Source organism: Heteronotia binoei, chromosome 2, assembly GCF_032191835.1.
Source record: "Heteronotia binoei isolate CCM8104 ecotype False Entrance Well chromosome 2, APGP_CSIRO_Hbin_v1, whole genome shotgun sequence".
In the NCBI taxonomy this organism is placed as follows: Eukaryota; Metazoa; Chordata; class Lepidosauria; order Squamata; family Gekkonidae; genus Heteronotia; species Heteronotia binoei.
Genome location: NC_083224.1, coordinates 174,441,448 through 174,468,250, shown reverse-complemented (window position 1 = coordinate 174,468,250; position 26,803 = coordinate 174,441,448). Strand labels below are relative to the sequence as shown.

The 26,803-nt window shown below is 44.1% G+C and overlaps 1 protein-coding gene across 1 annotated transcript; it reads left to right on the top strand.

Moving 5' to 3' along the window:
* The first annotated feature begins 2,685 nt into the window (after positions 1-2,685).
* LOC132566951 (quinone oxidoreductase-like protein 2) lies at positions 2,686-26,008 on the top strand. The gene is made up of 10 exons (XM_060232484.1): positions 2,686-2,790; positions 5,412-5,568; positions 6,267-6,363; positions 9,272-9,330; positions 10,222-10,287; positions 12,898-13,007; positions 15,179-15,260; positions 16,816-16,997; positions 17,753-17,981; positions 24,020-26,008. The coding sequence occupies exons 1-10, from the start codon at positions 2,714-2,716 to the stop codon at positions 24,086-24,088; spliced, it is 1,128 nt and encodes a 375-aa protein (XP_060088467.1). The 5' UTR covers positions 2,686-2,713; the 3' UTR covers positions 24,089-26,008.
* Positions 26,009-26,803: the final 795 nt, after the last annotated feature.

Genomic DNA, 26,803 nt, shown 5'->3' with positions numbered 1-26,803 from the left:
ATCTTTAAGACCAACAAAGTTTTATTCAGAATGTAAGCTTTCATGTGCATACACACTTCATCAGACAATGAAATGGGGTGCAATAAGAAGAGTTACATATAGCTGGTGGGCAGTGATTAAGTATGCAAAATAGTACCAAGTCAGAATCTATGCCAAAATAGTATAATTAACAGATTGAAAGAACAACCAGTTTGGTTTAGATACCATTTGTTGTGTTGGACACAGTGTCACAGACAATAAATGTAGAGTCTGTTAATTGCTCTATGGTTCCTCAAAGATGGGTTAAACTGATAACATGTTTTTATTCAAAGGTGTAGCTGTCCACCTTTTTTGTTTTGTGATTATTTGTTATACCTTTGGATTTTAAAATAAAATGTTACTTTGAAAAAAATTATACCATCTCAGGTTCATTTTCTACAATTGTATATGCCATTAAATGCCAACAGTGCTCTTCGGTTCTCTATGTAGAGCAAATCGGAAAAACTCTACACCGATGGATAAATGGACACAAATCTGACATCAGAAACCACAAGACTGAGAAACCTGTAGGAGAACACTTCAACCATCCAGGACATTCAAGTTGTGTCCTCAAAGTAGCTGTTTTATTACAAAGGAATTTCAGGAACAGAATAGAAATGGAATTTCTGAATTACAAGTTATTACAACACTTGGAACAAACACCCCCAGGACTTAACAGAGATATTGATTTCTTATCTACAATTGTATATGCCATTAAATGCCAACAGTGCTCTTCGGTTCTCTATGTAGAGCAAATCGGAAAAACTCTACACCGATGGATAAATGGACACAAATCTGACATCAGAAACCACAAGACTGAGAAACCTGTAGGAGAACACTTCAACCATCCAGGACATTCAAGTTGTGTCCTCAAAGTAGCTGTTTTATTACAAAGGAATTTCAGGAACAGAATAGAAATGGAATTTCTGAATTACAAGTTATTACAACACTTGGAACAAACATCCCCAGGACTTAACAGAGATATTGATTTCTTATCTTATTACATATGCTAAACTCATTCAGTTCTTACATATGTATTCTTAACCAAGAAGGGCTATATGTCTTCTATATTTTAATGTATTTCTTTTTGGAATAGTAAATTGGTATAGTGATTCTGATTCAATGCAATATATTGGAATATATTTCTCTGACATAATACTGCACCTCACTTCTAAGAAAAGGATGCTGTAAATTAACCCCATGCTTGAGAGGAGACTAAAGGGGTGTAACAACAGAATCCCAGTTTATTACTACCAGTTTATTAATTAAGAAGGATACCATTATGCATCTGTCTCCTCTTTTGGCATACTTATTGCTACACTGCACTCCCCTAAATTAAATTCAAACAAACAGTGTCCTGACAACAGTATAAACCTAGCTTGTTATTACTTTTTGGCCTTTGAATGTGTCAAAAGATCTTCATTAAGCTATATGTTAATTTGGCTATTAATTTGCTGAGCGAGGCTCTTAACCATAGACAGGGCTTTTTTTTTTTTTAGTAGGAATGCAGTTCTGATTGGGTTGGTATCAGAGGGTGTGGTCTAATATGCAAATAAGTTCCTGATGGGCTTTTTCTACAAAAAAGTCCTGTGTGAAACAATGGTGACATCAGGGGGTGTTGTCTAATATGCACATGAGTTTCTGCTGTAGAAAAAGCATAACACAATAGTGATGTCAGGGGTGTGGCCTAATATGCAACTGATGCCTGCTGGGCTTTTTCTATAAAAAACTCTGACCATAGAAGAACATTTCGGAGGACATTAATTCATAGGGTCGCCAGAAGTCGGAAGTGATTTGACAGAACTCCCCCCCCCCTTTATTAAACTTTATTTTGAACCATTCAGATCAGCATATAGACGCAGGGCTTTTTTTCTTTTAGCAGAAACGCACAGGAATGCAGTTCCAGATGCCTTGGCACCAGGGGTGTGGCCTAATATGCAAATGAGTTCCTGCTGGGCTTTTTCTACCAAAAAAGCCCTGTATAGACGCATACATACATCTATAACTTGACCTTACAAAATAAAAGGAGAGCCAACAAGGATCGTTGTCAACAGCGGTGATAAACTAGTCCAGGGGTGGCCAATGGTAGCTCTTCAGATGTTTTTTTTTGCCTACAACTCTCATCAGTCCCAGCCAGCATGGCCAATGGCTGGGGCTAATGGGAGTTGTAGGCAAAAATACATCTGGAGAGCTACCGCTGGCCACCATAGGAAAATAAGCTAAAGTCTTAATAATGTCGAAAAGATCTTAAAAACAGCACTTAACGCAAGCACAGAAGGTTCTTTGGTCCCTCTAGCGACCAAGTGGAAGTAATGCTTCTTGGCATTCCAATGCCGCAGCGCTGATTCTACCCACGCCTTTTAAATCGCGCGGCACAATCTGCCTCCATTAAAGGATTCCCGTCCTCCTTGGCATGGAGGCTGAAAGTATCATGTCCAGGGCTGATGATCCTGCTCCCTCCTACACACAGTACGGATTTCATGCCGAAGTCCCCCGATTTCAAAGATCTCCCCAGAATTCAGCCCTTGGCCAGCACGCACTTCCCTTTTCAAAGAGCTGAGAAGAGGGTGCATTTCCTTCCTCCCTTCTTCTGGAAAGCCTCCACCCGGGAGGCGGGTCAGAGAGGCGGGGAGGAGAGAAGGGCTGGTCTGGTAAAGCGATCCAAAAGGGGGTCCGTTTGTTTGCACCGGGAGGCATGGCGAGAGCGGGCGGATCGGGAGGGCTGCGCTGGTTTTTGCGCGCCAGGAGCGCTTCCCGAGTGGAGAACTGCAGGTGCGACCCCAGAAATCTTCCGCTCGCTTTGCTTTCTTTTCCCATTCCCAACCCGGCCTCTTTGTTTCCGTCTTTAGCTCAAGAGAAAGAGCCAGCAGCTTTGCTGTCCCTTGGTCGGACTTTTGCAGAATGTGGAAGCTCTTGGCTGCCTCTTCTCGCAGCCTCCCAGCTAGTTCCGTCTGCGCGGGGCCCTGATCTACCCCTATAAACAGAGGGAGGGGGTGAGACTCCCCAGGCAAAAACCTGCGCGGCGTCACTTCTACCTGCAAAGGAGGGAGTACTTTTGCTCAAAGTTCCCTTCTCTTGCATATATTTCCGGTTAAAGGGGAAACTAGCAGAGCCTGCAAAAAGCTAGGCTAGAACTTCTCTTACTGATGTTCTAGTTTTTATTTTGCAAGGAATTTCATAGCAGGCAAGTCTATCAGTGAATATTGCCCCTGGTGACTAAAGGGACCCTCCACATTCAGAAGCACTAAACCTCTGAATTGCAGTGCCAGGAGGCCCCCCAGAGGAACTGGTTGGCTACGGTGTGAGGCGGGATGCTGGACTAGGGGGATGCATGGTCTGATTCAGCAGGGCTCCTCTTATGTTCTTACCTTTCAGATGGAGGAAGATTGTTGTTTGGCTTTAATTTATATCCCCTTTTTTCTCTCCAGTGAGGTATTATTTAACAGGATGTGCTTTGGAAGTAACGCTTCTCCCTTGCTGTATCCCAAGCTACTATGCTCATACACAGATCCAGGTTTTGTAGCTGTTTATATGCAGAAAGTGTCTTGCTGGAAGTGTACTGAGAAAAAGGATCTCCTTGCCCCCATTCCCGGTAGTGAAAGGGCCACTTGATGGACAATAGATTCCTAGCTTGTGATCCATGGTTCAAGAAAAGCTTGGATAGCATAAGCAACTCTCCCGTTTAGTGTGGTTGCACTCACTATGGTTCTACATTGTATATGTTATTGTGTTGCCATCATGCATATTTTGGACAGAAAGGGGACCATCTTCTAGGAAACACTTGTGTTGCTCAGAGTGCTCTCCCCACATCTTCTACCTTAGCACAGGTAGACCTGCAAAGGCCAACTTCTTTATAGAACTTGACCACCTACAAGGATTCCTCTGCCCCCCTGATTACTGTCTGAAGAATATAGCAGTCCCCAGAGACTACAGAAGAGGTCTTCCCCTTACTTAAGAGATGAAATAGTAATTCTCCCTCCTAGAAGGAAAAAGAAAATCCAGAGAGATGACTGCGGAGGTCTGCTACCTCACAAACAAACAAACAAAAAAATCAGTTCCCAAACAGCTAGTGGATTTCTTGTAGCAGACGCTGTCCTGGACTTTTCTGCCTCAGATACAGGACTGGACTAGGCAAGGGTGTCAGCCTAGGGGCGTCAGCCTTCTGGGGATGATGAATGGGTCTCAGTGACATATCAGTGTGGGGGGGGCACCAGGAGTTAGTCTTGCCTAGGGTGTCAGACAGCCTTGTTCAGATGCATGGTGTTATCCAAAATTATCTATAGGACTGAAATGCAACAAGTGTATGACTTTCCCCCCTTAGAAATGTCAGAGATCTCTTCCATTTAATGTCCTGATGGCTGCAGTACGTAGGCTCCCACCCACCCCAGTTGTCTGTTTTTGTAAGCTTTTAAGGCCTGCTTCATCAGATTCACAGTGTTTTCCAAGATGCACTTCCAAAGGTTGTAGAAAATGCTGTGGGCTGCAGTCGGAGAGCTGCTAGTGCACATCTTTCATGCATTATGCAAGTGGGTGATTTTTATGAGAATGAGGAAAATATACCCCCAACACAAGGCTAAGAGTGCAATTCCATGGCAAGAGATTCAGGGAGATGGGGGAGGAAGACTGGGCCCATGCATCTTTTTTGCTGTGTATCTCCGACAGGTTGGGTAGTTAATTAAAAGTCAGACAGTCTGACAATGAGTAGGGGTGTAGTGCTTGCCAAGAAAGAGCCAAAGGGAGAATCTAGGAAGAGATTCTTCACACAAAGAGACTTTGAGATGGGTCAGAGGTCGTCGTTTCTTCTAGATGATAAACTTTCTTACTATTCAGCCCAGCGATGCTTAGAGGCAGCAGAAGTTAATAATTAAGTAGTGTCTTGGCACCAAATGCTCTCACTTTGTGGCTTCCAAAGAATAATATATACAGAACTGATCTTTTTTGCTGGTTCAGAACTTTACAAACTCATGCGCTGGCTTTCCAAATTCATGACTGAAGCCTACCTGCAATATCCTGAGCACAGTTAGAATCTTGTTTACCGTGGGATTCTGTTGCCCCTTCCTGCCCTTGACACGAAAAAGTCCCCTTCCCCTTTTCCCTGGTTAGCATTGACTGTGGCATGGTACTGGATCTGAACTGGTGTGAACCATGGGTAGCATTTAAAGGAGGATTAGAAACTGATTTACAAACCCTGGATTTAAAAAAAAAAACCCACGAGGAACACCGCTAACCATGGTTAGGAGACATTGCATCTGGATCAGGTCAAATGAGGTTTGTGCCACTTAAAAGCCTGCACGTTTCAGCACCAGCAGATGGTTCAATAAAAGGCATTTTATTTAAAGCAAAGGACAGGAATGCAAGATGTTATAACATTGCTTTTTACTGTTGTGTTGCAGGAGGAATGCTTTTGGTCAAGAATCACTGGGTCCCATCTCTTCGAGTGGCTTCAGCCTCTTGCAGCCCCGAAGGGCTTATCGGGCAGCTCTTTGTACTGAGCTGACAAAGCCATTGGTCATAAGGGATGTCCCATCTTCCTCTCTGCAGCCTCATGAGGTAAAAATACTTTGGATGCTTTTTCACAGGGCTTTTTTTGTAGCACAAACTCCTTTGCATATTAGACCACACACCCCTGATGTAGCCAGTCCTCCTGGAGCTTATAGCAGGCCCTGTATTGAGAGCCCTATAAGAGGATTGGCTACATCAGGGTTATGTGGCTTAAATATGCAAAGGAATTCCTGCTACAAAAAAAGCCCTGCTTTTTCTGACTGGCCACTTGAAAATTATTCTCAACACAACCAGCCAACTGAGTAGCTACAACTGCCAACTGCCCAGAGAAAAATGGTCCTGTCCTCTTAACAGAGGCTTAATGGGATGTTTTTTACCAGGGGGTGCTGTTTTCTCCCTGCCGTGAAAAGCCTAATTGGTTCATTTCCACACATTAAGCTCCCATTAAAGGGACAGGACAATTTGTCCAGACCTGCTGGCAACGCCATGAGTAGCTACTGTATAGTACAGGGCTAAGCAGAATAATCAGTGGATGTCTTCACTGGGTTTAGAAGTATATAACTCTGTGTAGTATTACACAATAGAACAGCCTAGCTGCATAGGATATCCTGGTTTTAATAAGGGGACTGGACCTAGATTAGTTGCATCTTTCTTTCAAGCTCTCTCTTTGGATGGAAAAAGCATTTTTTTTAAAAAAAAAAGATTTGTATGTATGAAGAGTTGTGATAATCCATATTGTCTTTCAGGTCAGAGTTCGTGTTCGTTGCTGTGGAGTGAATTTTGCCGATATACTTGCTTGTCAGGGTCTTTACCAAGAAAAACATTCCCTTCCATTCACCCCAGGTTTGTAGGTAGTTTAAAACATTAACCTAGGATTTGAGGATCACAGGTATTGTTACTGTGAGCTTCCCTAAGCCAAGGGGGGAAGGAGGAATCCATATCAACTTGAAACCACTGCTAAGCTTTATTTTTGTAGTTCAAACTAGAGATTGATGGAAAAGAGAAGAATCTGTGGTTTATTTATTTCTTTACTTCATTTAAACCCCACCTTTCCAGCCAGTGGGAACCCAAAGCAGCTTACATCATTCCCCTGTCTTCCATTTTAACCTCAAATCAAACCTTGTTGTGGTTATATACAGTTCTAAAGAGGGCTTTTTTTGTAGCAGGAACTCCTTTGCATATTAGGCCACACACCCCTGGAGCTTAGGGTAGGCCCTGAAAGCTCTTGGAGGATTGGCTACATCAAGGGTGGGTGGCCTAATATGCAGAGGAGTTCCTGCTACAAAAAAGCCCTGCTTACACTGTATAAAACTGCAACAAGTGGAGCACACAGTTCACTGATCCCGCAATGGATGGTGCTGACACAGTTTATTCAGCTCTTCAGTGCACTTCATATATTGCGTCTTTACAATAGCCCTGTGAAAAGGGCCAGCATTATAATTCTCCATATTGCTGATGTAGCCATATATGTATTTTAATATTATTTTACTTCAAATATTTACCTTCCATTTTTCTACAAAGTATACTCAAGGCAATTCACAAAAGATTAGTTATTTTGAATGAAGAAAAAAAAAACCAGCCACATAAAATCATATGCAATTTAAAAGAAGGGTATCTGTAAGAGAAAATGAGAGCAAAGCAGCGAAAGCAGTTGTCAGACAAAAATATTAGGCTAACAAAGCAATCCTAAATATTCCTCTAAGCTCAGTGACTTAGTAACACTGTGTAGGATCCCACTGTAAATGGACTGATTAGTTTAAAACCTTCCAGAGTACTGTTCTATATACAAAGTGCAGACTAAAGGTGGCTTATGCATATCAAAAACCCATCAATAAAATATACATGTTTATCTACTAGGCTTGCCGATCCCCATGTCCCAACAGGGGTTCTCCCGCTTCCCCAGGCTCCTTCCCGCTCCCAATCAGCTGGCTGGCGTGGGGAAGCCCTGCCCCCACAGCCACCATGTGCCTTTCCACATCCGGAGGCTTCAGACTCTACTGGGAAAGGCTTCCTCTTGGGATTGTGTGTCTGTGTCTTTAAGGCTGAATGGGGGCGGAGGATGCAGAACAGGATGGCTGCTCCCAGTGGCTGTGAAAACAGCCCAGACCCTCCGTTGGTTGCACAATCTTTTCAGAGGTCGATTGCATAGGAAAGGTAAACTTGAACCTTTGGTTGCTCTGTGTTACTTTGAAGAAGTTGGAAGTTCAGCAACTTGTGAGTAGAGATGCCAATCCCCAGGTGGGAGCAGGCCCTCCCCTGCTTCAGAGTAGTCAGAAACAGGGGGGGGGGGGAAGGGAAATGTCTGCTGGGCACTTCATTATTCCCTGTGGAGATTGATTCTCACAGGGTATAATGGAGAATTGATCTAGGGGTATCTGGGGCTCTGGAGGGGCTGTTATTTGAGTTAGAGGCACCACATTTTCAGCATACCATCTGATGATGCTCTTCAAAATGCTCTCCAAGTTTCAAAAATATTGGATCAGGGGGTCCAATTCTATGATCCCCAAAAGAAGGTGCCCCTATCCTTCATTATTTCTAACTTAGGGAAGGCATTTAAAAAGTGTGTGGTTCCTTTAAATGTGATGGCCAGAACTCCCTTTGGAGTTCAATTGTGCTTGTCACAACTTTGCTTATGCCTCCACCCCGAAAGTCTCCTGGCTCCACCCCCAAAGTCTCCTGGCTCCACCCCCAAAGTCCCCAGATATTTCTTGAATTGGACTTGGCAACTCTATTATCTACACAGGAAACCCAGTTATAGCTATATATACACATAACAGCTTTTCTCCCCTATGGGGACCTGAAGCAGTTTATATAACAGACCCAACCTCTCAAGCTAAACTAGCTACCGCAATCTTAACCACAGGCTGTTGAAGGCGGAACAGCTTCATAACACTTACGAAAGGCAGAGGCTGAGGGAACAGATTTTAGTACCATTCCAAATTCTTGGAGCCACCATCAAAAAAGCCCTGTAATGACTCTTCACTGTCCTTTACCTCTCTATGGTTGGGGTCAGAAAGGAGGGACTGACTGGATGACTGGAGTTCATCTTCATAGTCTGTGGCTGATTAAAATAAAGTGAAAACATCAGGAGGATAAGCATAAATGATTCATAAGATATCATTAAGAAAAAATTTAACCCTTCAGATAGCCATTGTTACCCTTCCATACATCATTTTTTAAAAAAACACCCCTACCCCATCAACTTTATTATGTACTTATAGGAAAGGAAAGGTCCCCTGTGCAAGTACCAGTCGCTTCCGACTCTGGGTTGACGTTGCTTTCACAACGTTTTCATGGCAGACTTTTTTTATGGGGTGGTTTGCCATTGCCTTCCCCAGTCATCTACACTTTCCCCCCAGCAAGCTGGGTACTCATTTTAACCACCTCGGAAGGATGGAAGGCTGAGTCAACCTGGAGCCGGCTACCTGAAAACCCAGTTTCCACCGGGGATCGAACTCAGGTCGTGAGCAGAGCTTAGGACTGCAGTACTGCAGCTTTAACAGTCTGCACCACGGGGCTCTTATAGACCTTACTTATAGACCTCTCCTCAAAAGTTCTGCTCTGTCCGAGATACCCTAACATGCACCATTTGTATACGGTTTGTGATATCAGTATCTGGGAAAACACCAGAAGGTTAGGGAGATTATTTTTCATCAGCTAGCCTGTGTTTTGTGTGATCGTTGCCCACTACAAGTACAGGAGTGTCTGGTAGTGCCTACTGCAAATGCCAATCCATGATCTTCTCTTCCAGGAATGGAATTTTCGGGGGATGTGATAGAGTGTGGAGTGGATGTCAGCAGCGTGAAGGAGGTAAGAGACTGAGATTTAAAAGTGTAGTGATTTGTGCCCAGCAAATTGGCAGAGGAGAAACTAGGAGCCATTGATACAGTTGCATATTGGCATGCTAAGAGTTTTAGTTTGTGTGTTGGGAGAAAAATTAACAGGACTGTAGAAGAAGAAGAGTGGGGTTTTATACCCCATTTTCCTTTACTCCAAGAAGTCTCAATGCGGCTTACAATTTCCTTCCCTTCCTCTCCTCACAACAGGAACCCTGAGAGGTAGGTGGGGCTGAGAGAACTCTGAGAGAACTGTGACTGGCCCAAGATCACCCAGCAGGATTCATGCAGAGGAGGGGGGAATCAAACCTGTTTCTTAACCAGTACACTACACAGGGCTGTAACCAACAACCTGTGGACTTTAAGAAGGATTTCCCTGCATTCCTGTGAAATTTTGATCCTCAGGAAGAGCATCAGTGGGAGCCTGCAATTGGAAGGGGGGCGGGGTAGGCAGAAATTGCTGCCCTCCTTCAAAGCAAGTTGCCATTAAGTTTTTGCAGCTGCATGGTTGGGTACACTTGCTATTTTTAAGGCTTTGTCCAGTTAACAGCTTTTTGCTGTACTGAATTAGCCCCTTAGCATAAATGGGGTGTGGAGCTAAGAGGATCCACCAGGAAGAAGCCTCCTCTCAATTAGTATGGGGTTGTCTGTCCTTGATTACATCTCCTGCTCTGCTTTATATTAGAGACTGGCTTTGATTAGTGCAGGGACTGGCACCATGTCTGTGTGAATTCCTGGGGCCAGATACATCCATTCCAGCATGGTGGATGCTTGAAAGTCTTCTGCCAGAAAGTGTCAATATCTCGCAAGGGTGGTCAGTGATGGGTCTTATCCTAACAGTTGTCTGATGATCACTTCTGGACAGGGGGATCGTGTAATTGGCGTGGCCAACACCAAAGCTCTGGCTGAGGAGTATGTTGCTGATCAAAAGGTAAGTGTCTTCAGCAAAACAAAGGCAGCAGTAATGTTCTGTCTGTAATGTTCAGTAATGTCCTTGCTCTCCTTTTGTGGGATGAGGGTTTGCTGTTTATGAATCTAGTTGTGCAAACAGGAAGTAAGAAGCAAGTAATGTTCTGTTCTCATGTAGCTGATCAGTTGATCAAAGCATTTGCAGTGGATTTGGTTGAGGCAGCGGGTGTCCTTGTTCCATCTGCTTGGCCTCCCTTGTTGTGATGCTATCTTACTATTATCTGAATCATCTCATTATTGCCATATTCTTATCATATTCCTGGGTCTATAGCAAGTACCGATTGTAGAATGTGCCTAATGGAAATTGCCGCCTCTGATATATATTACTGCTTTGGTTTTATTGTAATGTGGTATGGTTTTTAGGGTGTAAATTTGTAATTGTTTTAATCTATGTTGTTATCCGCCCTGAGCCGGTTTACGGGAAAGGGCAAAATATAAATCAACAAAATAAAATAAAGTCCTCTTCAAAAGGAATTGAGTAGCAGTTAAAAAAAAATAGCACAACTACTTAGGAAAACAATGAATGTTGGGGGTGCGGGTGCCTCCTCTACCGCACTACCTGCTATGAGTGGTGTATAAAAACAGCATGACTCCCTTTTTCAAGCTGTCCAGTCACTGGGGAGAACCCCCAAAACAGGATGTGGGAACTGCAGCTTGGGAGCAAAGCCCATGGTGTCCTTATTTTGCTTGCACAAATTCAGTGATCGCTTCTCCCCACTCCAGCCTGAATGAGAAGCAAATTGTAACTTTAAAATACGCTTCGAAGGAGACAGCACACTTCCACTTTCAGATTCTTGTAATTCCAAGTTGTGTAATAATGGAAATCTCAAAGATCTTCTTAACGAAAGGGTGGTTGTCTGTGAGCAGACACTGGCAAAATATTTCCCAATGCATTGCTGTTGCTTCTGTGGTTCCCTGCAGATAGAACATGTAAGAATGTTATAAGCAGTACATCTGATTGCCAAAAGCATTGTCTGTAATTCAGGACATGGAAACATGGTTTGAAGTTGGATTAAAAGACCTGTATTAAATTTGTATCAACCCCAGTAAAGTATTGCATGTTTAGCTAGCAAGTTGTGGTTGAGCTGGGTTCCTTGGTTTTCTCCTTGCAAGATGACAAACAAGTCAGTTTGTCTCTCTGTGTTGATCATGCACTCTTTCTTTCATATGCACACAAGGCTGGGAAAAATAACAGATTGAAGGTTAGAGTTTAGAGTTATGCTGATAAAGTGTCAGAGGAGCATCTCAGTAGAGGAAATAATGATTGTTGTACCAACCTACCTTCTGAGGCTATGCTATCCTTTCTGGTTATGGTTCTATCCTTTTCCAGGACTCTTCCTCAATACACTACCAATCTGCGCTTATGAGCCAAAAGCTGGTTTAACCAGATCCTTTGCAATGCCTAAGAAAAACTCAGGTGCACTATAATCTCCTCTCTTCATTCTACCAACCACAAAATAGCCTTCACCTGACAGGTGTTTATGCCATTGTTCTGTTTTTGCCCGGGCAAAGCTCAGTATTTTAGGTCTGTACAGATGTCATGCCACATGTGGTCTGCCACATCTGCTGTCTTTCTCAGGCATGAACTCCCTTCCTTTTATGTGCCTTAGCCATGTTTTAATAGTACGTGTGCCACAATGCTGATTATGGTTAACATTGACTAATTTCCTCCACTAGGGTTTGGAAATCAGGTTTTGAAACGTGCTGAAAAATCGTTGTTAATGTTAACTTTGCTTAGTGTTCATGCAGCTGTTACGCTAAACTATGATAACCAAAGGGGAGGATGTGGGTGGATTTTCCACAGGCTGGCTCCTTATTTTGCAAACCATAGTTTGCAGGGAGGAAGATCTAAAATTCTGAATCTTATCAACCTTTCTCCTTGCATGATCTATTCTATACTCTTGCCCTTCTGACTGGTGCTTCTAGTAATTCCAGGCAAAGTGTCGTGACTAGCACTGCATGATTTTTCAAATAGAAGAGAAAGTAATCTGTTGCCACTCGCTTCCCTAAAAGAAGTGTTAAGAACATGAGAGAAGCCATGTTGGAGCAGACCAGTGGCCCATCCAGTCCAACACTCTGTGTCACAAAATGGCCAAAAAACCAGGCGCCATCAGGAGCTCCACCAGTGCGGCCAGGACACTAGAAGCCCTCCCACTGTTGCCCCCCCCCCCAAGCACCAAGAATACAGAGCATCACTGCCCCAGACAGAGTGCCATCAATATGCTGTGGCTAACAGCCACTGATGGACCTCTGCTCCATATGTTCATCCAATCCCCTCTTGAAGCTGTCTGTGCTGGCAGCCATCATCACCTCCTGTGGCAGTGAATCCCATGTGTTAATCACCCTTTGGGGATGTTATGTGCCTTACCTCTGGTATGTCTGGCATCTACCTTCTTTTACATGCCAGGCTAAAACATTTCATTTTCCTTAGGCTATTACTGGGTGTCCTCTGTCTGTCAGAAGCAGCGTTTTGGGAAAACTGGCAAAAAGGTTGACATGATTGTTCACCGGGCTTTGGAATAATCTTTCCTTCCTCAATATGAGAGTAATTGTCTTTATTTCTTTTATAAAGTTACTCTGGACAATCCCTCAGGGAGTTCCTTATGAAGAGGCTGCAACGTTGCCTGTTTCTTATGGGACAGCCATCTTGGCCCTTGAGCATAGAGCATGCACACGGGCAGGGTGAGTGACTGGAGGCACTTATTATCCTGATTAAGCATTTTTCTGACTGGTCAACACATTCTGTTGCATAGAAGGCAGGGTGTATGTATCTGTGTGGCCCTGCAGGGCCAGCCCTGCCACTAGGCAAAATAGGCAATTGCCTAGGGCTCTGGCCTTCTGGGGCACCCCTCCATGTGACTCGATGTTATCAGTGCAGGGGGGAGGGGCACCAGAAGTTAGTCTTTCCTAGACAGTCTAGGGCTGGCCCTGGTGCCCTGAAGCATCCCACTTGAGAAAATGTTGAATAAAGTTCTGAGTTTCTGCTCCATGCCAGTAGTACAGCTAAAGTGGATCTATACATTTTGTACATCTGAATTTAAAAAAATGGATCATGTCAGAGGTTAGATATGAATTGGAAGGAGGAGTTCTTAAGATGAGAAAATTGGTCTATGAAGTGTGAATTTCCTGAATTAGAAATTGTTGGGCTCAGCATCGTGTATGTGGGACTCTCAAATTCAATTTCAGGTTCAGGAAAGTGTGAAAGCATTTCCGTTCTTGTCTCTGCGACTCATGCAGTAGTGACTTTACTGTTCCAGATGACTCTGAAGCATTTTGAGCAATTCTCTTGAGGCCAATTACACAATCAGGACAAGCTGTAACTCCCAGTAGTCTTACTGTTCAGCTCTTATTTTGAGAGCTTTTGACTTTGGAGGTGGTGTATTTTTTTTTATTTGCTGTGATGGGATTTTGGAAAGGCTTTAAGTAATTGGGGAGCTAGAAGAACTCTTAATTCTAAGGTAGATATTTCCCTAACTTGTATAGCTGCTTGTTGAAACATCAGCTGTTCTTCTAGTTCCCTCCACCTCCCCCCCCACCCCGTAACAGAATTTGCCTCAAGTCATGACATGCCTCATTATCTCGCTCTTGCTATTGTCAGCCGACGGCATGTGGTGATAGGGAAATGTGGGCCATTATGATATCAGGACAACAGATAAAGTTCTACAAGATGTTAGCAGAGAGGGGAATTAGATAAACAGCGGTCTGCAAAAATGGCAGCTGTGCATTAAGGATAGTACCTAAACTAACATGGACCTTCAGGAGCAAGCTCCCTTGACATCCATGGAATTTTCTTCCAAATTAAAGAACTGAAGATCGGGTTGTTAAGGATGGAAGTGTCATGAGCCTGTTTACTGTTAACTTTACCTGAAATATGGCAGTTCCAATGAAGGATCAGAGAGCATTTCTTAGGTAAAAAGGGGAACCTGGCCATACAGTTGTCCTGTTAGGTTTAGTGTAGTGGTTAAGTGTGTGGACTCTTATCTGGGAAAACTAGGTTTGATTCCCCGCTCCTCCACTTGCAGCTGCTGGAATGGCCTTGGGTCAGCCATAGGTATCGCAGAACTGTCCTTGAAAGGGCAGCTTCTGCATTAAGAGCTCCCTCAGCCCCATCCACCTCACAGGGTGTTTGTTGTGGGGGAGGAAGGTAAAGAAGATTGTGAGCTGCTCTGAGATTCAGAGTGGAGGGAGGGATACAAATCCAATGTCATCGTCATCTTTTTTCTCTATGTGGTATTATCTTGGAATCAAACCTCACTCAATTATCACATTTAGATAAATGGGAATGATTATTTGGACTATGCATTAAGAGTGGTCATATGAAACACAGCTACATAATGTAAGCTGTCACTGTTGAAACTTCTATAGCTCCTATAGGCAGAGGAAACTAGAGGGGATTGTATAGCCACTAGCCACTTTATTTCATTATTTATCTGTCCATATCTTATTTTTCATTGACAGCTAATTGTCTATGCAAAGTGGGGGCGGGGGGGGAGAAAGAGAGACAACTAGTTGGCAAAGAAAGATGAACAGATGAATAAATGGGGCTCAGGACTTTGCAGTCTCTTCCAGCTTTCTCTGCCTATCTTGGGGAGAGCCTTCAGAATTCAAGTTCAAGTTGCTTTCTTTCCACCTCTCCTTCTCCCATCTATTTGCCTTCCTTCCTTCCTTCCTTGCAGCTCTCAAACACCTGACGTTTATTCTATGTGGCTCTTATGCTAAGAAAGTTTGGCCAGCCCCTGAGCTATAGTGGGGTACAAACAAAATTTGTGTACGCCACCAAATTTCGGGGTATGGAAAACCTGAGTAGCTGTCTGTGTCCTGATTTGTCAATGTCACACTTCTGTCTGTTGCAGAGAGACTGTTTTGGTGACGGCAGCAGCTGGTGCCACAGGACTGGCCACTGTGGATGTTGCAAGCAATGTCCTTAAAGCAAAGGTATGCAATGCCCGAGGAATCAGTCAGGGTGAGCTATAAGACTGCACAAGGTTCCTGACAAACTCCGTTTTTAAATAATATATTTTTAGCTCAACTTGTTGGGAAAAATGATTGTGATGGTAATATAGACTCAACACTCACAACAATCAACCACCATTGCGTTAAGCTTCATAGATACCAGGATCGCTACTTATGTTTTTGTTTGCTCTTCAGAAAGATTGCTTTAACGTTCTTTTTGCCTGCAATTAATTCTGCATTAGGAATAAACGTAAATGGTTTGCCTGATGTAGCTCATTTGGGAGAGTTCTGTCCCACAGTTCCAACATATGGGGCATTCAAAGTAGCTGCCAACATGAAATTGAAAGCAATAAAAATATTATAGTTAAAAAAAATAAAAAGAACAGAAATTAGTAAACAACAAAACCCCCAAATGCCATTCATAAAAATAGAATTTTCAAATTTGCTAAAATGTAAAGACAGTGAGAACAACTGTCAATACTAAAATCATCCATCAATAGTAAAGGCATTACAGATTAAAATAGATCCAGGTGGGCAGCTGTATTGGGCTGAAGCAGTAGAACAAAGCAGGAGTCAAGTGCACCTTTAAGACCAACGACGTTTTATTCGGAATGTAAGCTTTTGTGTGCTAGAAGCACACTTCATCAGACAATAGGATGGAATGCCAAGCAGTCCTAAATATAGAGAAAATGGGCAGTGAATTATCCTGGGCGTGAAGAGCAATTAATAAGAGTCTGTTGTAATGTTAGCTCTGGGTTAAAATGAAGGCACAAGTTTCTCAGGAGTTTCATTTAAACATGTAACACACACTGCCATTCAAAAATTAGATTAAAATAGCGTCAAGTAAGGGTTTCGAAACATCAGATGCCTTCTGGAATCAAATGGCCTTGATGAGTCTCTGGAAGGCCAACATTCAGGGGACATGATGAACTTCCTGGGGCAGGGATTAGGGGATTAAAACTGCATAGTGGGGGTACATAGAGCAGGTACCTGTGGCATGTCTCAGTTCATGGGGAAGATCATATGGGCATGTTACTTAATTTACTCAAGGTCTTAAGTACTTTAGGGCTTTAAAAGACAATGCCTGCTCTTTGAATTGAGCCTGGAAACAAATGAACAAGTGCAGCTGCTTTATCATTGGTGCTATATATAGTCTCTGTGATGGGCCCTCTCTTATTAGAGAGTGTTGTCGACCAATTGGGTGTTATGGATCAATTGAAGTTAACAGACATTCTGCAGACTCTGCCCCAGCTGGAATGTTTTGCAGTAATTCAGCCTGCATGGATTTTACATGGATATGTATGCTTGCGTCCAACATGAAATTGAAAGCAATAAATTCATGTTGGAGGCTACATGTGGAAATGCCACAGTTAGGGAAGTAGGACAAGCAACATGGCTGAGCCCAGAAGTAATTTCAGATGTTGAAAGCCTGGACTTTCAGAGGGATGGCAACACTGTCCAAAACAACTCAAACTAGTCACTTGTCAGTCAGCTGACAGAGAATCCATTGCGGTGGTTCTTCTTTCTGTAACTTCAGGTAATAGCAGCAGCGGGAAATGACACCAAATGCAAATTGGCTCTCCAGAAAGGGGCTGTCCACAGTGTGAATTACAGCCAGACTGTTTTGAGGGAGGAAGTGAAAAAACTCACAGCCGATAAGGGAGTTGACGTGGCCATTGAAACCATTGGTGGAGACATTTTCAAGGAGGCATTGCACAGGTGAGCCAGACTTGAGTTTCATTTCTCCTGGAAAGCTTGTTTACATGGGCACAGTCTTAGCTGCTAACAATTCCTTTAGCCTCCTGGGGCTTTTTTCCTCATCAAAGTAAGTACACTGAATCTGGATGTGTGCTCTGAATAAGTTCCTTCATCACAAACTGGCTGTTCAGTATTCCCTGCACATTTTAGCAGTAGCCTCAAGTCTATATTTCATGTTCAGTGTCTAACATTTTAATATCCCTTTACCTAATTTGGATGTCTCATTAGCAGCATTCAGTCTGTCTGCTGATAATTACTTGGTTTAGGGATCACATGGCAAGGCTCTCCTTTCTTTTACCTGCATAGTGTAGTGGTTAGAGTGTCAGGTTAGGCACTGATTCAAATTCCTACTCAACCATGGAAACTCAATGGGTGGCCTTGGGCCAATCACTGTATTTCAGCCTGATCGACTTCACAGGATTGTTGTCGTGAGGATACAGAGGAAGAGAGGACATAAAGATGTTGTAAGCCCCTTCAGCTTCTCATTGGGGAGGAAAATGGGGTATAAATATCTAAATAAATAAATATCCTTATCAGAGCCATATGTTCCAGATTTTCTAGCCTGTGTGTTCCTTTCTGCTAAACAACATGAACCCGATAAGTTACTTCAATGGCATTGCTCTCATAAAAGCACTGCTCAAGATGTTGCCAAATGTTGTCTCAGTAGATGGGTCCTGATGCTGATTTTTCTTTCATCTTCTATCCCCATCATTCAGCCTGGCTTGGGAAGGCAGGATCGTGGTGGTTGGTTTTGCTGGGGGAATGATCCCTTCCATCCCAGCCAACCTGCTGCTTTTGAAAAACATCTCTGCCTTGGGACTGTACTGGGGCCGGTACAGGAATCAGGATTTCCCAGTCTTTTCCTCTGCGCTCTCTTCTGCTCTTCAGTATTGTCAAGAGAAACGTATCCATCCTCACATAGGAGCAGTGTTCAAACTGGAAGAGGTAAGCATGAGAAGGTTTGAGAAATGTCTGGTGGATTAATGAAAGTTGTATGAATTTGTATGTTGTATGTTGGGGATGAATTTGTCTACAGTGCAGATATTCTAGTGCCAGTTTTCATAAGCATAGATTGTTGGTGGTTGCATGCGCCTCCATTTCAGAAGTATGTGAGTGCTTTCACACATGCAAAATAATGCCGTTTCAATCCACTTCAGCGACTGTTTGCAAATGGATTTTGCCATTTCACAAAAATCCAGTTCCAAAGGGCATTGAACATGGATTGAAAGTATGTTATTTAGTGTGTGTGAAAGCACCCTAGTATTCTTTCAAATATATTTGGATTACCTACTATGAAGAAGATGATATTTATACCCTGCTCTTTACTCTGAATCTCAGAGCCTTAGAGCAGCTTACAGTTTACTTTACCTTCCTCCCCCACAGACACCCAGTGAGGTAGGTGGGGCTGAGAGAGCTCTCACAGAAGCCACCCTTTCAAGGACAACTTCTGTGAAAGCAATGGTTGATCTAAGGCCATTTCAGCAGCTACAAGTGGAGAAGTGGGGAATCAAACCCAGTTCTCTTCCATAAGAGTCTGCACACTTAACCACTACACCAAACTGGCTCTCTGTGCTTTTCTTGAAATGTTTTATTTAGTCTTCAATAGAAGAAAAGAGTGTCTGGCCAATTGAATGATTATTCCTCCCTATAGGGCTGTTTTAACTAGCATGCTCTGGTCATTGTAGTGTTGGGAGGAGCTTCTTAAAGTCTCTTGGGAGTTCTAGGATTCTCCATTTCAATTGCAACCTCCTCCCAGAACAACTTCATGGACACCAATGGAACACACAGGTAGTCTTCACCTTTACAAGACAGATGATGTACATGCAGGAACATTCCTTAATTTTCATCACAAAGCAGCTTGTTACATTTCCCAGGCTGTCAGGTGTACATGTCTCAGTTGTCTCCATTGAAGAAGTGCTCTAAAATGTTCATTTTTGCTAATTCACATTCGGCACCGTATGCTGCCAGAAAGATTCACTGACTTAGTAGCATTGCTGTAGTCTTATACTGACAGCACCTCAATAAAGTTCTGCTTAGTCAGATTGGGCCTTAGTCAGATTGGTGATTGGTTATTCAGATGTGTTCCTCCAGCCTCCTGTAGAAGTCCAAGCAGCTTAGGGAGCTAACGGCTGTTCTCTCCACATCTGCTAAAGTTGCATTGCGCTGTTCCAAAGACCGCAGAAATCCGGAACAACAAGGGTACGGAATGTTCTTCCTACCATGTCAGCCTTGAGTTCAGAACAGGATGAGACATATATAGGATGGCTGGCAGCTCTCTGTGTGTATAGGTGGAACTTTGATTCCCCTCAGGACCCCTGGAAATAGTAATCAATAAGATATTATATACAGTTCCAAGCAGGGTTGGCACGTGGGAGTAGGCCAAGTAGGCGGCGGCCTGGGGCGCCACCTGGCCTAGGGGTACCAGGTGGCACCCCCTCTCCTCACACGCCGCGCCTGCTGCCTTCCTGACCTCACCGAGGCTTCCTGAGCCTTGGCAAAGTGGGGAGGGCCCACTGCCATCCAGGCCTGGCCTGACCTGCCCCATGCCCAGCCCTCTCCCGCTTCAGAGGGAGCCGGGAAGAAGTCTTTTCAGCTGCCTTTGAAGCAGGAGAGGGCTGGGCACAGGGCTGAACCAAGCGCTTGTGCTTCGCACACCCCCGATGATGTCATTTCCAGTGATGTCATTGGGCTGCACATGCTTTGCATGCACGAACAGACCACTTCGGGGGTGGGGGAGCAGGGTTCGGACTGGGGCACTAGAACCTATAGTGCCAGGCCTGGTTCCAAGCTACCCTGACCTGGATAACCCAGGTTAGCCCAAAATCTTATTAGATCTTGTAAGCTAAGTAGGATCGGCTCTGGAAAGTATTTGAATGGGAGGCCACTAAGGAATACCAGAGTCATGATGCAGAGGCAAGGAATGGCAAACCACCTCTGGACGTCTCTTGCCTTGAAAACCCCCTGGGGTGACCATAAGTCAGCTGGGAGTAGACAGCACATTCCATCACCAGCCCCCAAACATCTTTGTTTAATCTGGGACTCTGTTGGTCCCATTTCCCTGGAAGTTGGTAGAATCCAGGGCTTTTTTTAATATCAGGAACACCTTTGCATATTAGACAACAACCCTTTGATATACCCAATCTTCCAAGAGTTTCCAGGGCTTTTATTACAAGGCCTACTGTAAGCCTACTTTAAGCTCTTGGAGTACTGGCTACATCAGGGGGTATGGCCTACGATGCAAAGGAGTTCCTGCTACAAAAAAAAAAAGCCCTGGTAGAATCTTTAAAAAATTATTTATTCATGTACATGGCCTCCCACCCTGACTTAGAAGGCCCAGGCAGAAGGCCCAGGCTAGCCCTATCTCATCAGTTCTCAAAAACTAAACAATGTTGGCCCTGGTTAGTGTATGGATGGGAAACCACCAAGGCAAAAAACACAGAACCAAATTAGAACACGTTACAGATACCCAGTTGAAAGCCACTGTGGGGTAGTGATCAGGATGTCAGATCAGGATCTGAAAGACATAGGATCAAATCTTCATTCTGTTATGAAGCTCACTGAATGATCTTGGACTAGTCACTCCCTTTTTCTGCCTAACCTGCTTCACAGGTTGGTTGAGGGCAGGGCTTTTTTTTTTTTTTTGTAGCAGGTTCTCTTTTGCATATCAGGCTACACCGCCCTGATGTAGCCAATCTTCCAGGAACTTAGAGGGTTCTTCTTACTGGGTCTTCTGTAAGCTCTTGGAAAATTAGCTACATCAGGGGTGTGTGGCCTAATATGCAAAGGAGTTCCTGCTACAAAAAAAAAGCCCTGGTTGAGTGTAGAAAGGAAGAACAGAGAATGATACATACCATTCTGAGCTACTTAAAAGGCAGGATGGGGTAAAATCCAAACTAAATGACAACAGCAGTGCTAAAAGCATTTTAAAAAAAAATAACCCAAAGGCTTTTGTAAACAAGTAAGCAAAGAAACAAAAGCCAATAACTTTTCATCTTGAGTGTAAAAGAGATCAAAGCAGGTGCCTACTGATGCTTAAAAACTTACAGAACTTCTGAGACACGGCAGACCAATATCTGACAATGGTCAGTGTCAAGTGCCACCAAGGATAATTCAAGGATGACTAAGAAGGTCTCTAGGTTCAGTTCTCAGAACATGGGGTTCATTGCTAACTTTCAAGCATCTGTCTGCTGTTCTATATTCTCCCCTGGAACGAGTTGTTTCAAAGGCAGGAGGAGCTCTAAAGGAGGCTACATTCAGACTGCTGTTATCCTTGAGACTGAACGATGGCATAATTTATCCATTCCCTTCAGAGACCTGCTTCAGAAGGTTGTTGCAAGGGTAAAGGAGACGACTGCAGCCTGAACTCCTGGGGTGGGGGGGAGGATGGGATTTGAAGGAAATAAGGGATAAAATAGCAGGATTGGGCTTCTCTCTAGAAGATGGCATTGAAAGGCTTCTCTGTGCCAGCATAATTTTTTTTTTCACCATCTGTAACTGATGGTTAACATGAAGAGTTGGTACATTCAGTGATCCATCTGTCACTAGATTGTCCCCAGTTAACACTCCAGTTCCTGTTCATGTCTCATTTAAGAAGTGCAAACATACCTCCTACTTTTAATCAGGACAAATGTCTCAGATATTCCACCTCCTTAGCCACTGTCTCCATTTTATAATCATATATCCTTCAGGAAAAACGAACAAATCGAACATTTAACTGGCATTTGTGCCAATTCGTTCACCATAGGCAAGCTCTTCCTTTCTAAGGAGGTTTGTTTATGTGACCTTGCACAAGCCTGGCTGCTTCATGATTCCATATCCCCAAATCTGCAAGGGTTGGATCTGGCAGAAGGATTTCTGTGGCCGGAAGGACAGGGGCAGTTTTCACCAAGTCCCCCCCTCCTGCTTGCAGACCTTTTATTTCTGCACCCCAAGCTGTTCATAGTGGTTCTTTGTCCTCTAAGAGTGGCCTTTTGTGGCCACTTAGGGCTGCAAGCAGAGTTGGGGAAGCAAGAAATTTGTTTTCTGCAGATGGAAATCCCTTCTATCTATTAAAGTCCTCTGTGAAAGCCAACCTCAGGTCCTGGGTTGATCTGCCATTGACTAGTAATCCAGAAACAAGATGAGAGCTAGACTGGAGTCTTATAACACCTTAGAGACCAACAACATTTTTAGGGTATAAACAAAGCTTTTTTTGTAGCAGGAACTCCTTTGCATATTAGGCCACATGCCCTGATGTAGTCCTCCAAGACCTTACAGAGCTGTTATTATAGGGTCTACTGTAAGCTCTTGGAGGATTGGCTACATCAGGGTGTGTGGCCTAATATGCAAAGGAGTTCCTGCTACAAAAAAAGCGCTGGGTATAAACTTTCAATGGTGAAAGCTCCCTTTGAAGAAGAATTGGTTTTATACCTTGCTCTTCACTACCCAAAGGAGTCTCAGAGCAGCTTACAATCTTTTTTCCCTTCCCCTCCCTGCAACAGACACCCTGTGATGTAGGTGGGTCTGAGAGAGCTCTTTTGAGAACTGCTCTTGAGAGAACGGCTCTGAGAGAACTTGTGACTGACCCAAGGTCACACCAGCAGGTGGAGGAGAGGGGAATCAAACCCAGTTCTCCAGATTACAGTCGCAGTGTTCTTAACCACTGCACCAAACTGGCTCTTACCAAGCTGAATATCCTTGAGCCTTTATATCCCAGTCAGAAGGTGGGAGGAATGTTGCAAAGAAGGAAGTCCTCAGAAAGCCAGTTTGGTGTAATGACTCTAATCTGGGATAACTGGGTTTAATTCCCCACTCTGCCACATGCAGCCAGCTGGGTGACCTTAGGTCAGTCACAGTTCCCTCAGACCTGTTCTTTCAAAGCAGTTCTCTCCGAGCTCTCTTAGCCCCACCTACCTCACAGGATGCCTGTTGTGAGGAGAGGAAGGGAAGGAGATTGTAAACCACTTTGAGTGAAGAGCAGGGTATAACTTCAGTCTCTTTTTCATCTCCACTACTTACGTATATCTGATGAAAAGAGCTTTGACTCTCAAAACATATGCCCTTGAAAATGTTGTTGGGTCTCTGAGGTGCTGCTGGACTCGAATCTGGCTCTTCTACTGCAGACCAACATCCTCCATAAACAATATGATGGCCTTTTACTTCTCCTCAGGCCTTTTTTTTTTCTGGAACAGGAGCACCTTTGCATATTAGATCCCCCCTCCGATGTAGCCAATCCTCCAAGAGCTTACAGGAATCTTATTATAGGGCCTACTGTAAGCTCTTGGAGGTTTGGCTACATCAAGGGGGTGTGGCCTAATATGCAAAGGCATTCCTGCTATAGAAAAAACTCTGCTTGTCCTAGTGGGTCAGGTTCCTGCTCACCTCCTCATGCCCATTTAATATAAGAGCAACCACAGTCATGCTTGTGACCTTCGAGAAACTGAACTGGTTGCCGCAAAAGCAACTTTACTAGCCGTGCTGCCTGAAATGGGTCTGATGCACCTTCATACATGTGACCTGTTTATATTTATTTAGAAAATGTTGTGCACCTCCTTTAAGCAGCTTACAATTTAAACATTAAAGCAAATCTTGGGAAGGAGTAAAAACAAAATCCAATTAAAAAACACCAGCGAATTAGTGAAGACAACAAGTGAGAGCACGCAATGCCCCCCCCTCCCCCAAATCAAGACATAAAAACATAAAGCTCATAAAACTAACCTAGTCTAAAATGAAGACAGTCCTCAGTGTAGGAGCAGACCATAAACCCATGTAAAAGGATGGAACCGCTTAGTTAGAAGCCTAGATAAAGAGAAATACTTTGGCCTGGTGCCTAAAAGAAAAGAAATTAGGAACTAAAGGACCCTTAAGGGGGGAGAGGGCATTCCAAAGCCAAGATGCCATAATTTTTTTTGCACTATTTGTGTGGAGGAATCATTGAAGAAGGCTGTGTACTCTTCCATCTTTGCGGAAGGCCTAAATGCCTCTTTGTTTGATTTGCTTTACAGGTCAATGAAGCCTTTGCACATGTAACTCAGCGTAAATCTACAGGAAAGGTCATCATCTCAGTTAGTTAAGCCTGGTTTGTGTGTGCGCGTGTGGATGCCGGCCCTTGCTCCTTAACTGCTCTTGCCTCCTTCTGAAGAATGGGGCCTTCTCCCATGAAGCCTAAATAGATAGATCTAATTGGATGGGGTTAGATTGGAGTAACTCTTCATGGGATTGTACTGTAAGTGACCCTGGTGTTTTTTGCGAGTATGAGCAGACAGTTGACTCTTGAACTGTATGACGCCACTGTAGCTTCAGTCAACCACGCAGAGAATCCCTCACCTGCATGCCCTTGTCTGGCCTTACTCTGGCTTTCCTGCCACTTACAGAAACATGAATGGCACATCAGTGGTACTGGATAACATACAAAACCTAGCACACATTTCATCTGGTATTGAAGTATGTATGCCCAGACCACTGGCCTGTGGAGTGGGCTGAAGTTACATGAAGCAGTACTCCCACTGCAACTCACCAAGTGTAGCCATGTAAGCAGTTTGGATGGGAGATCATCAGGGAATGGTAGGTACGCAGCTCTTGAAGGAAAAGTGGGACAATGCTGGTAATTTGCACATATAGAACAGAGACTGATTTCGCACTAGACTTGTTCCGGGTGGAGAGCCCTTTTGCTCCTGGCGCTTCTCTCGGTTTTCGCACAAGCTGCTCTGGAGCTGCGAGTTGGCACGGCACTTTTCTGCAGCAAGCAAAATCCTCTTACAAGCAGTTTCTGCTTGCTGCGGAAAAGCATCAGGCCAACTCGCAGCTCCAGGGCAGCTTGTGCAAAAACTGCCAGGGGCAAAAGGGCTCTCCACCCGGAACAAGCCCTAGTGCGAAATCAGTCAGAGTGTCCTGTCCAGCAGCTTCTTTCACTAGACGGCCACTTTTGAGAATGAAGTGGAGGAAGCAGGCCCAAGTTCCACCTGCCAAGGTGACCCGCTGGCAAGTTTCCTCATCGGTGCTGCCTGTTCTCTGCATGCTCATTACAGTTGGCAACTGATCTGGGTGCCCTCCAGTTGCTGATCTCCTATTTTAATTATATTGGCAGGGGGTCCCATTGGACAAGTGCTGTTTCTTAATTATTCACATGTCTCCTTGCTTCATTCCCATTCAGCCTGGGCCAGAGTGAGCTATTTTGCCACTTTATCCCAGGCTTCCACTGTTCAAGTATGAGCTCTGGGGTCTTGGACCCAGGCAACAGATCTGATAGGTATGGGTCTGGTAGACAACCAACACAGAGACAAGCCATGCATGGTCACCTTGTTCCACAGTGTCTCCAATGCTGTGTCAGTGCTGTTGGCAGGCTACGGTGCCCCAAGCATCTACTTGGGTCACTTTGGCTCTGCATTCCATGAGTTCACCCTTTTATTCCTTAAGTAGCTGTGCTCTGTTGCCAATCAAAGGATGGCCGTCTTGTTCCAGGTTCAAACCAGTAACGAAGCTGCTTTGCTTTCTGTTTCTTTATTTTAACCAAAAGCAGCTTGTGTTGGCTACCGGCCTGGGCTACAGGAAAGGGGTACGTTCAGGCTGCTTCAACCCTTTTCATTGCACTCATGTTGCAGTTCAGCATTGTCTTCCACCATCCAGTCTTTTCTGTTCTTTCTGGCTCAGGAGCAGCCTAAATTATATAATGCCACTACAGCTAGTTCATGTATTGCACCATAACAGCACCGAGCCAGCGCCTGGCATTAACTAGACACAGTGTGTGATTTCTCCCCCTCACCCCCCCCCCCCTTGATAGCTGCCTGCACAAGTTTGAACATCCTCCTTTGGTTCAATATATATCTGGAATTCCTGAAGATGGTATCACTGTGACATTTGAATGGGACGGGGGTTGGGGGGTGGTGGGAGAAGCAATCTCAGGGAGAGGATTTTTAAGTTACATCTCCTTTTTGGTTTGTATAAAGAAAAAACATTGTGCAAAGGAAATGAAAATAAAGTATATGACCACGTTCTTTCTTTCTTTTGTAGTCTTTTCTTATTGAGGCTCAAGACAGGTTATGCAATTACACACAATTCAATAACAATAGAAAACACACAACAACCAGGGAATAAAATGGAGTTCCAAATTAAGAGAACAATGCACCAAAACCGTATGACCTACAAAATAGCAGTATCAGGGCTTTTTTTTTTGTAGCAGGGCTTATTTGCATATTAGGCCACACACCCCTGATGTAGCCAATAGTCTAAGACAGGGTTTCCCAAAGTTTTCTTTCCTGTGGCCTGGTTATTTTTACACTTCTCCTTTGTGGCCCACTAAAATTTGGGGTGGAGCCAGGAGACTTTGGGGGTGGATCTGGGAGACAAATTATGTCATTTCCTGTGGTGTAACTTCCAGGTCAAGGCCAAGTGATGTCACTTCCAGGGCACACTGAACCAAAATTCCACCAAAACCAAAACTCCACCTTTTCCCATGATGTCACTTCCAGGGCACTCTCCCAAACCTGCCTCTTCTTCTGAAGTAGCTTTATGTTCAGAAAAATCTCTCTGAAACTCACGCTGAGCCAAAATGGGGGTGGAAAATGGGTGGTCTGCAACTTTTTCATACATTCCCAGGGTCCTCTTTCTCCACCCTCACACCTGCATGCACCTATCAGTTTATGTGTTCTTCTCTAGCTTGCAAGCACCCCTAATGCCCATGTTCAATTGCCTGCACCATCTACACACCCCTTCCTCAACAGCACTGGCCAGTGTATGCAGTTGGAAGTGCTGTTGCCATTGCCATCAGGAATGCCAGTGCTGTGTACCAC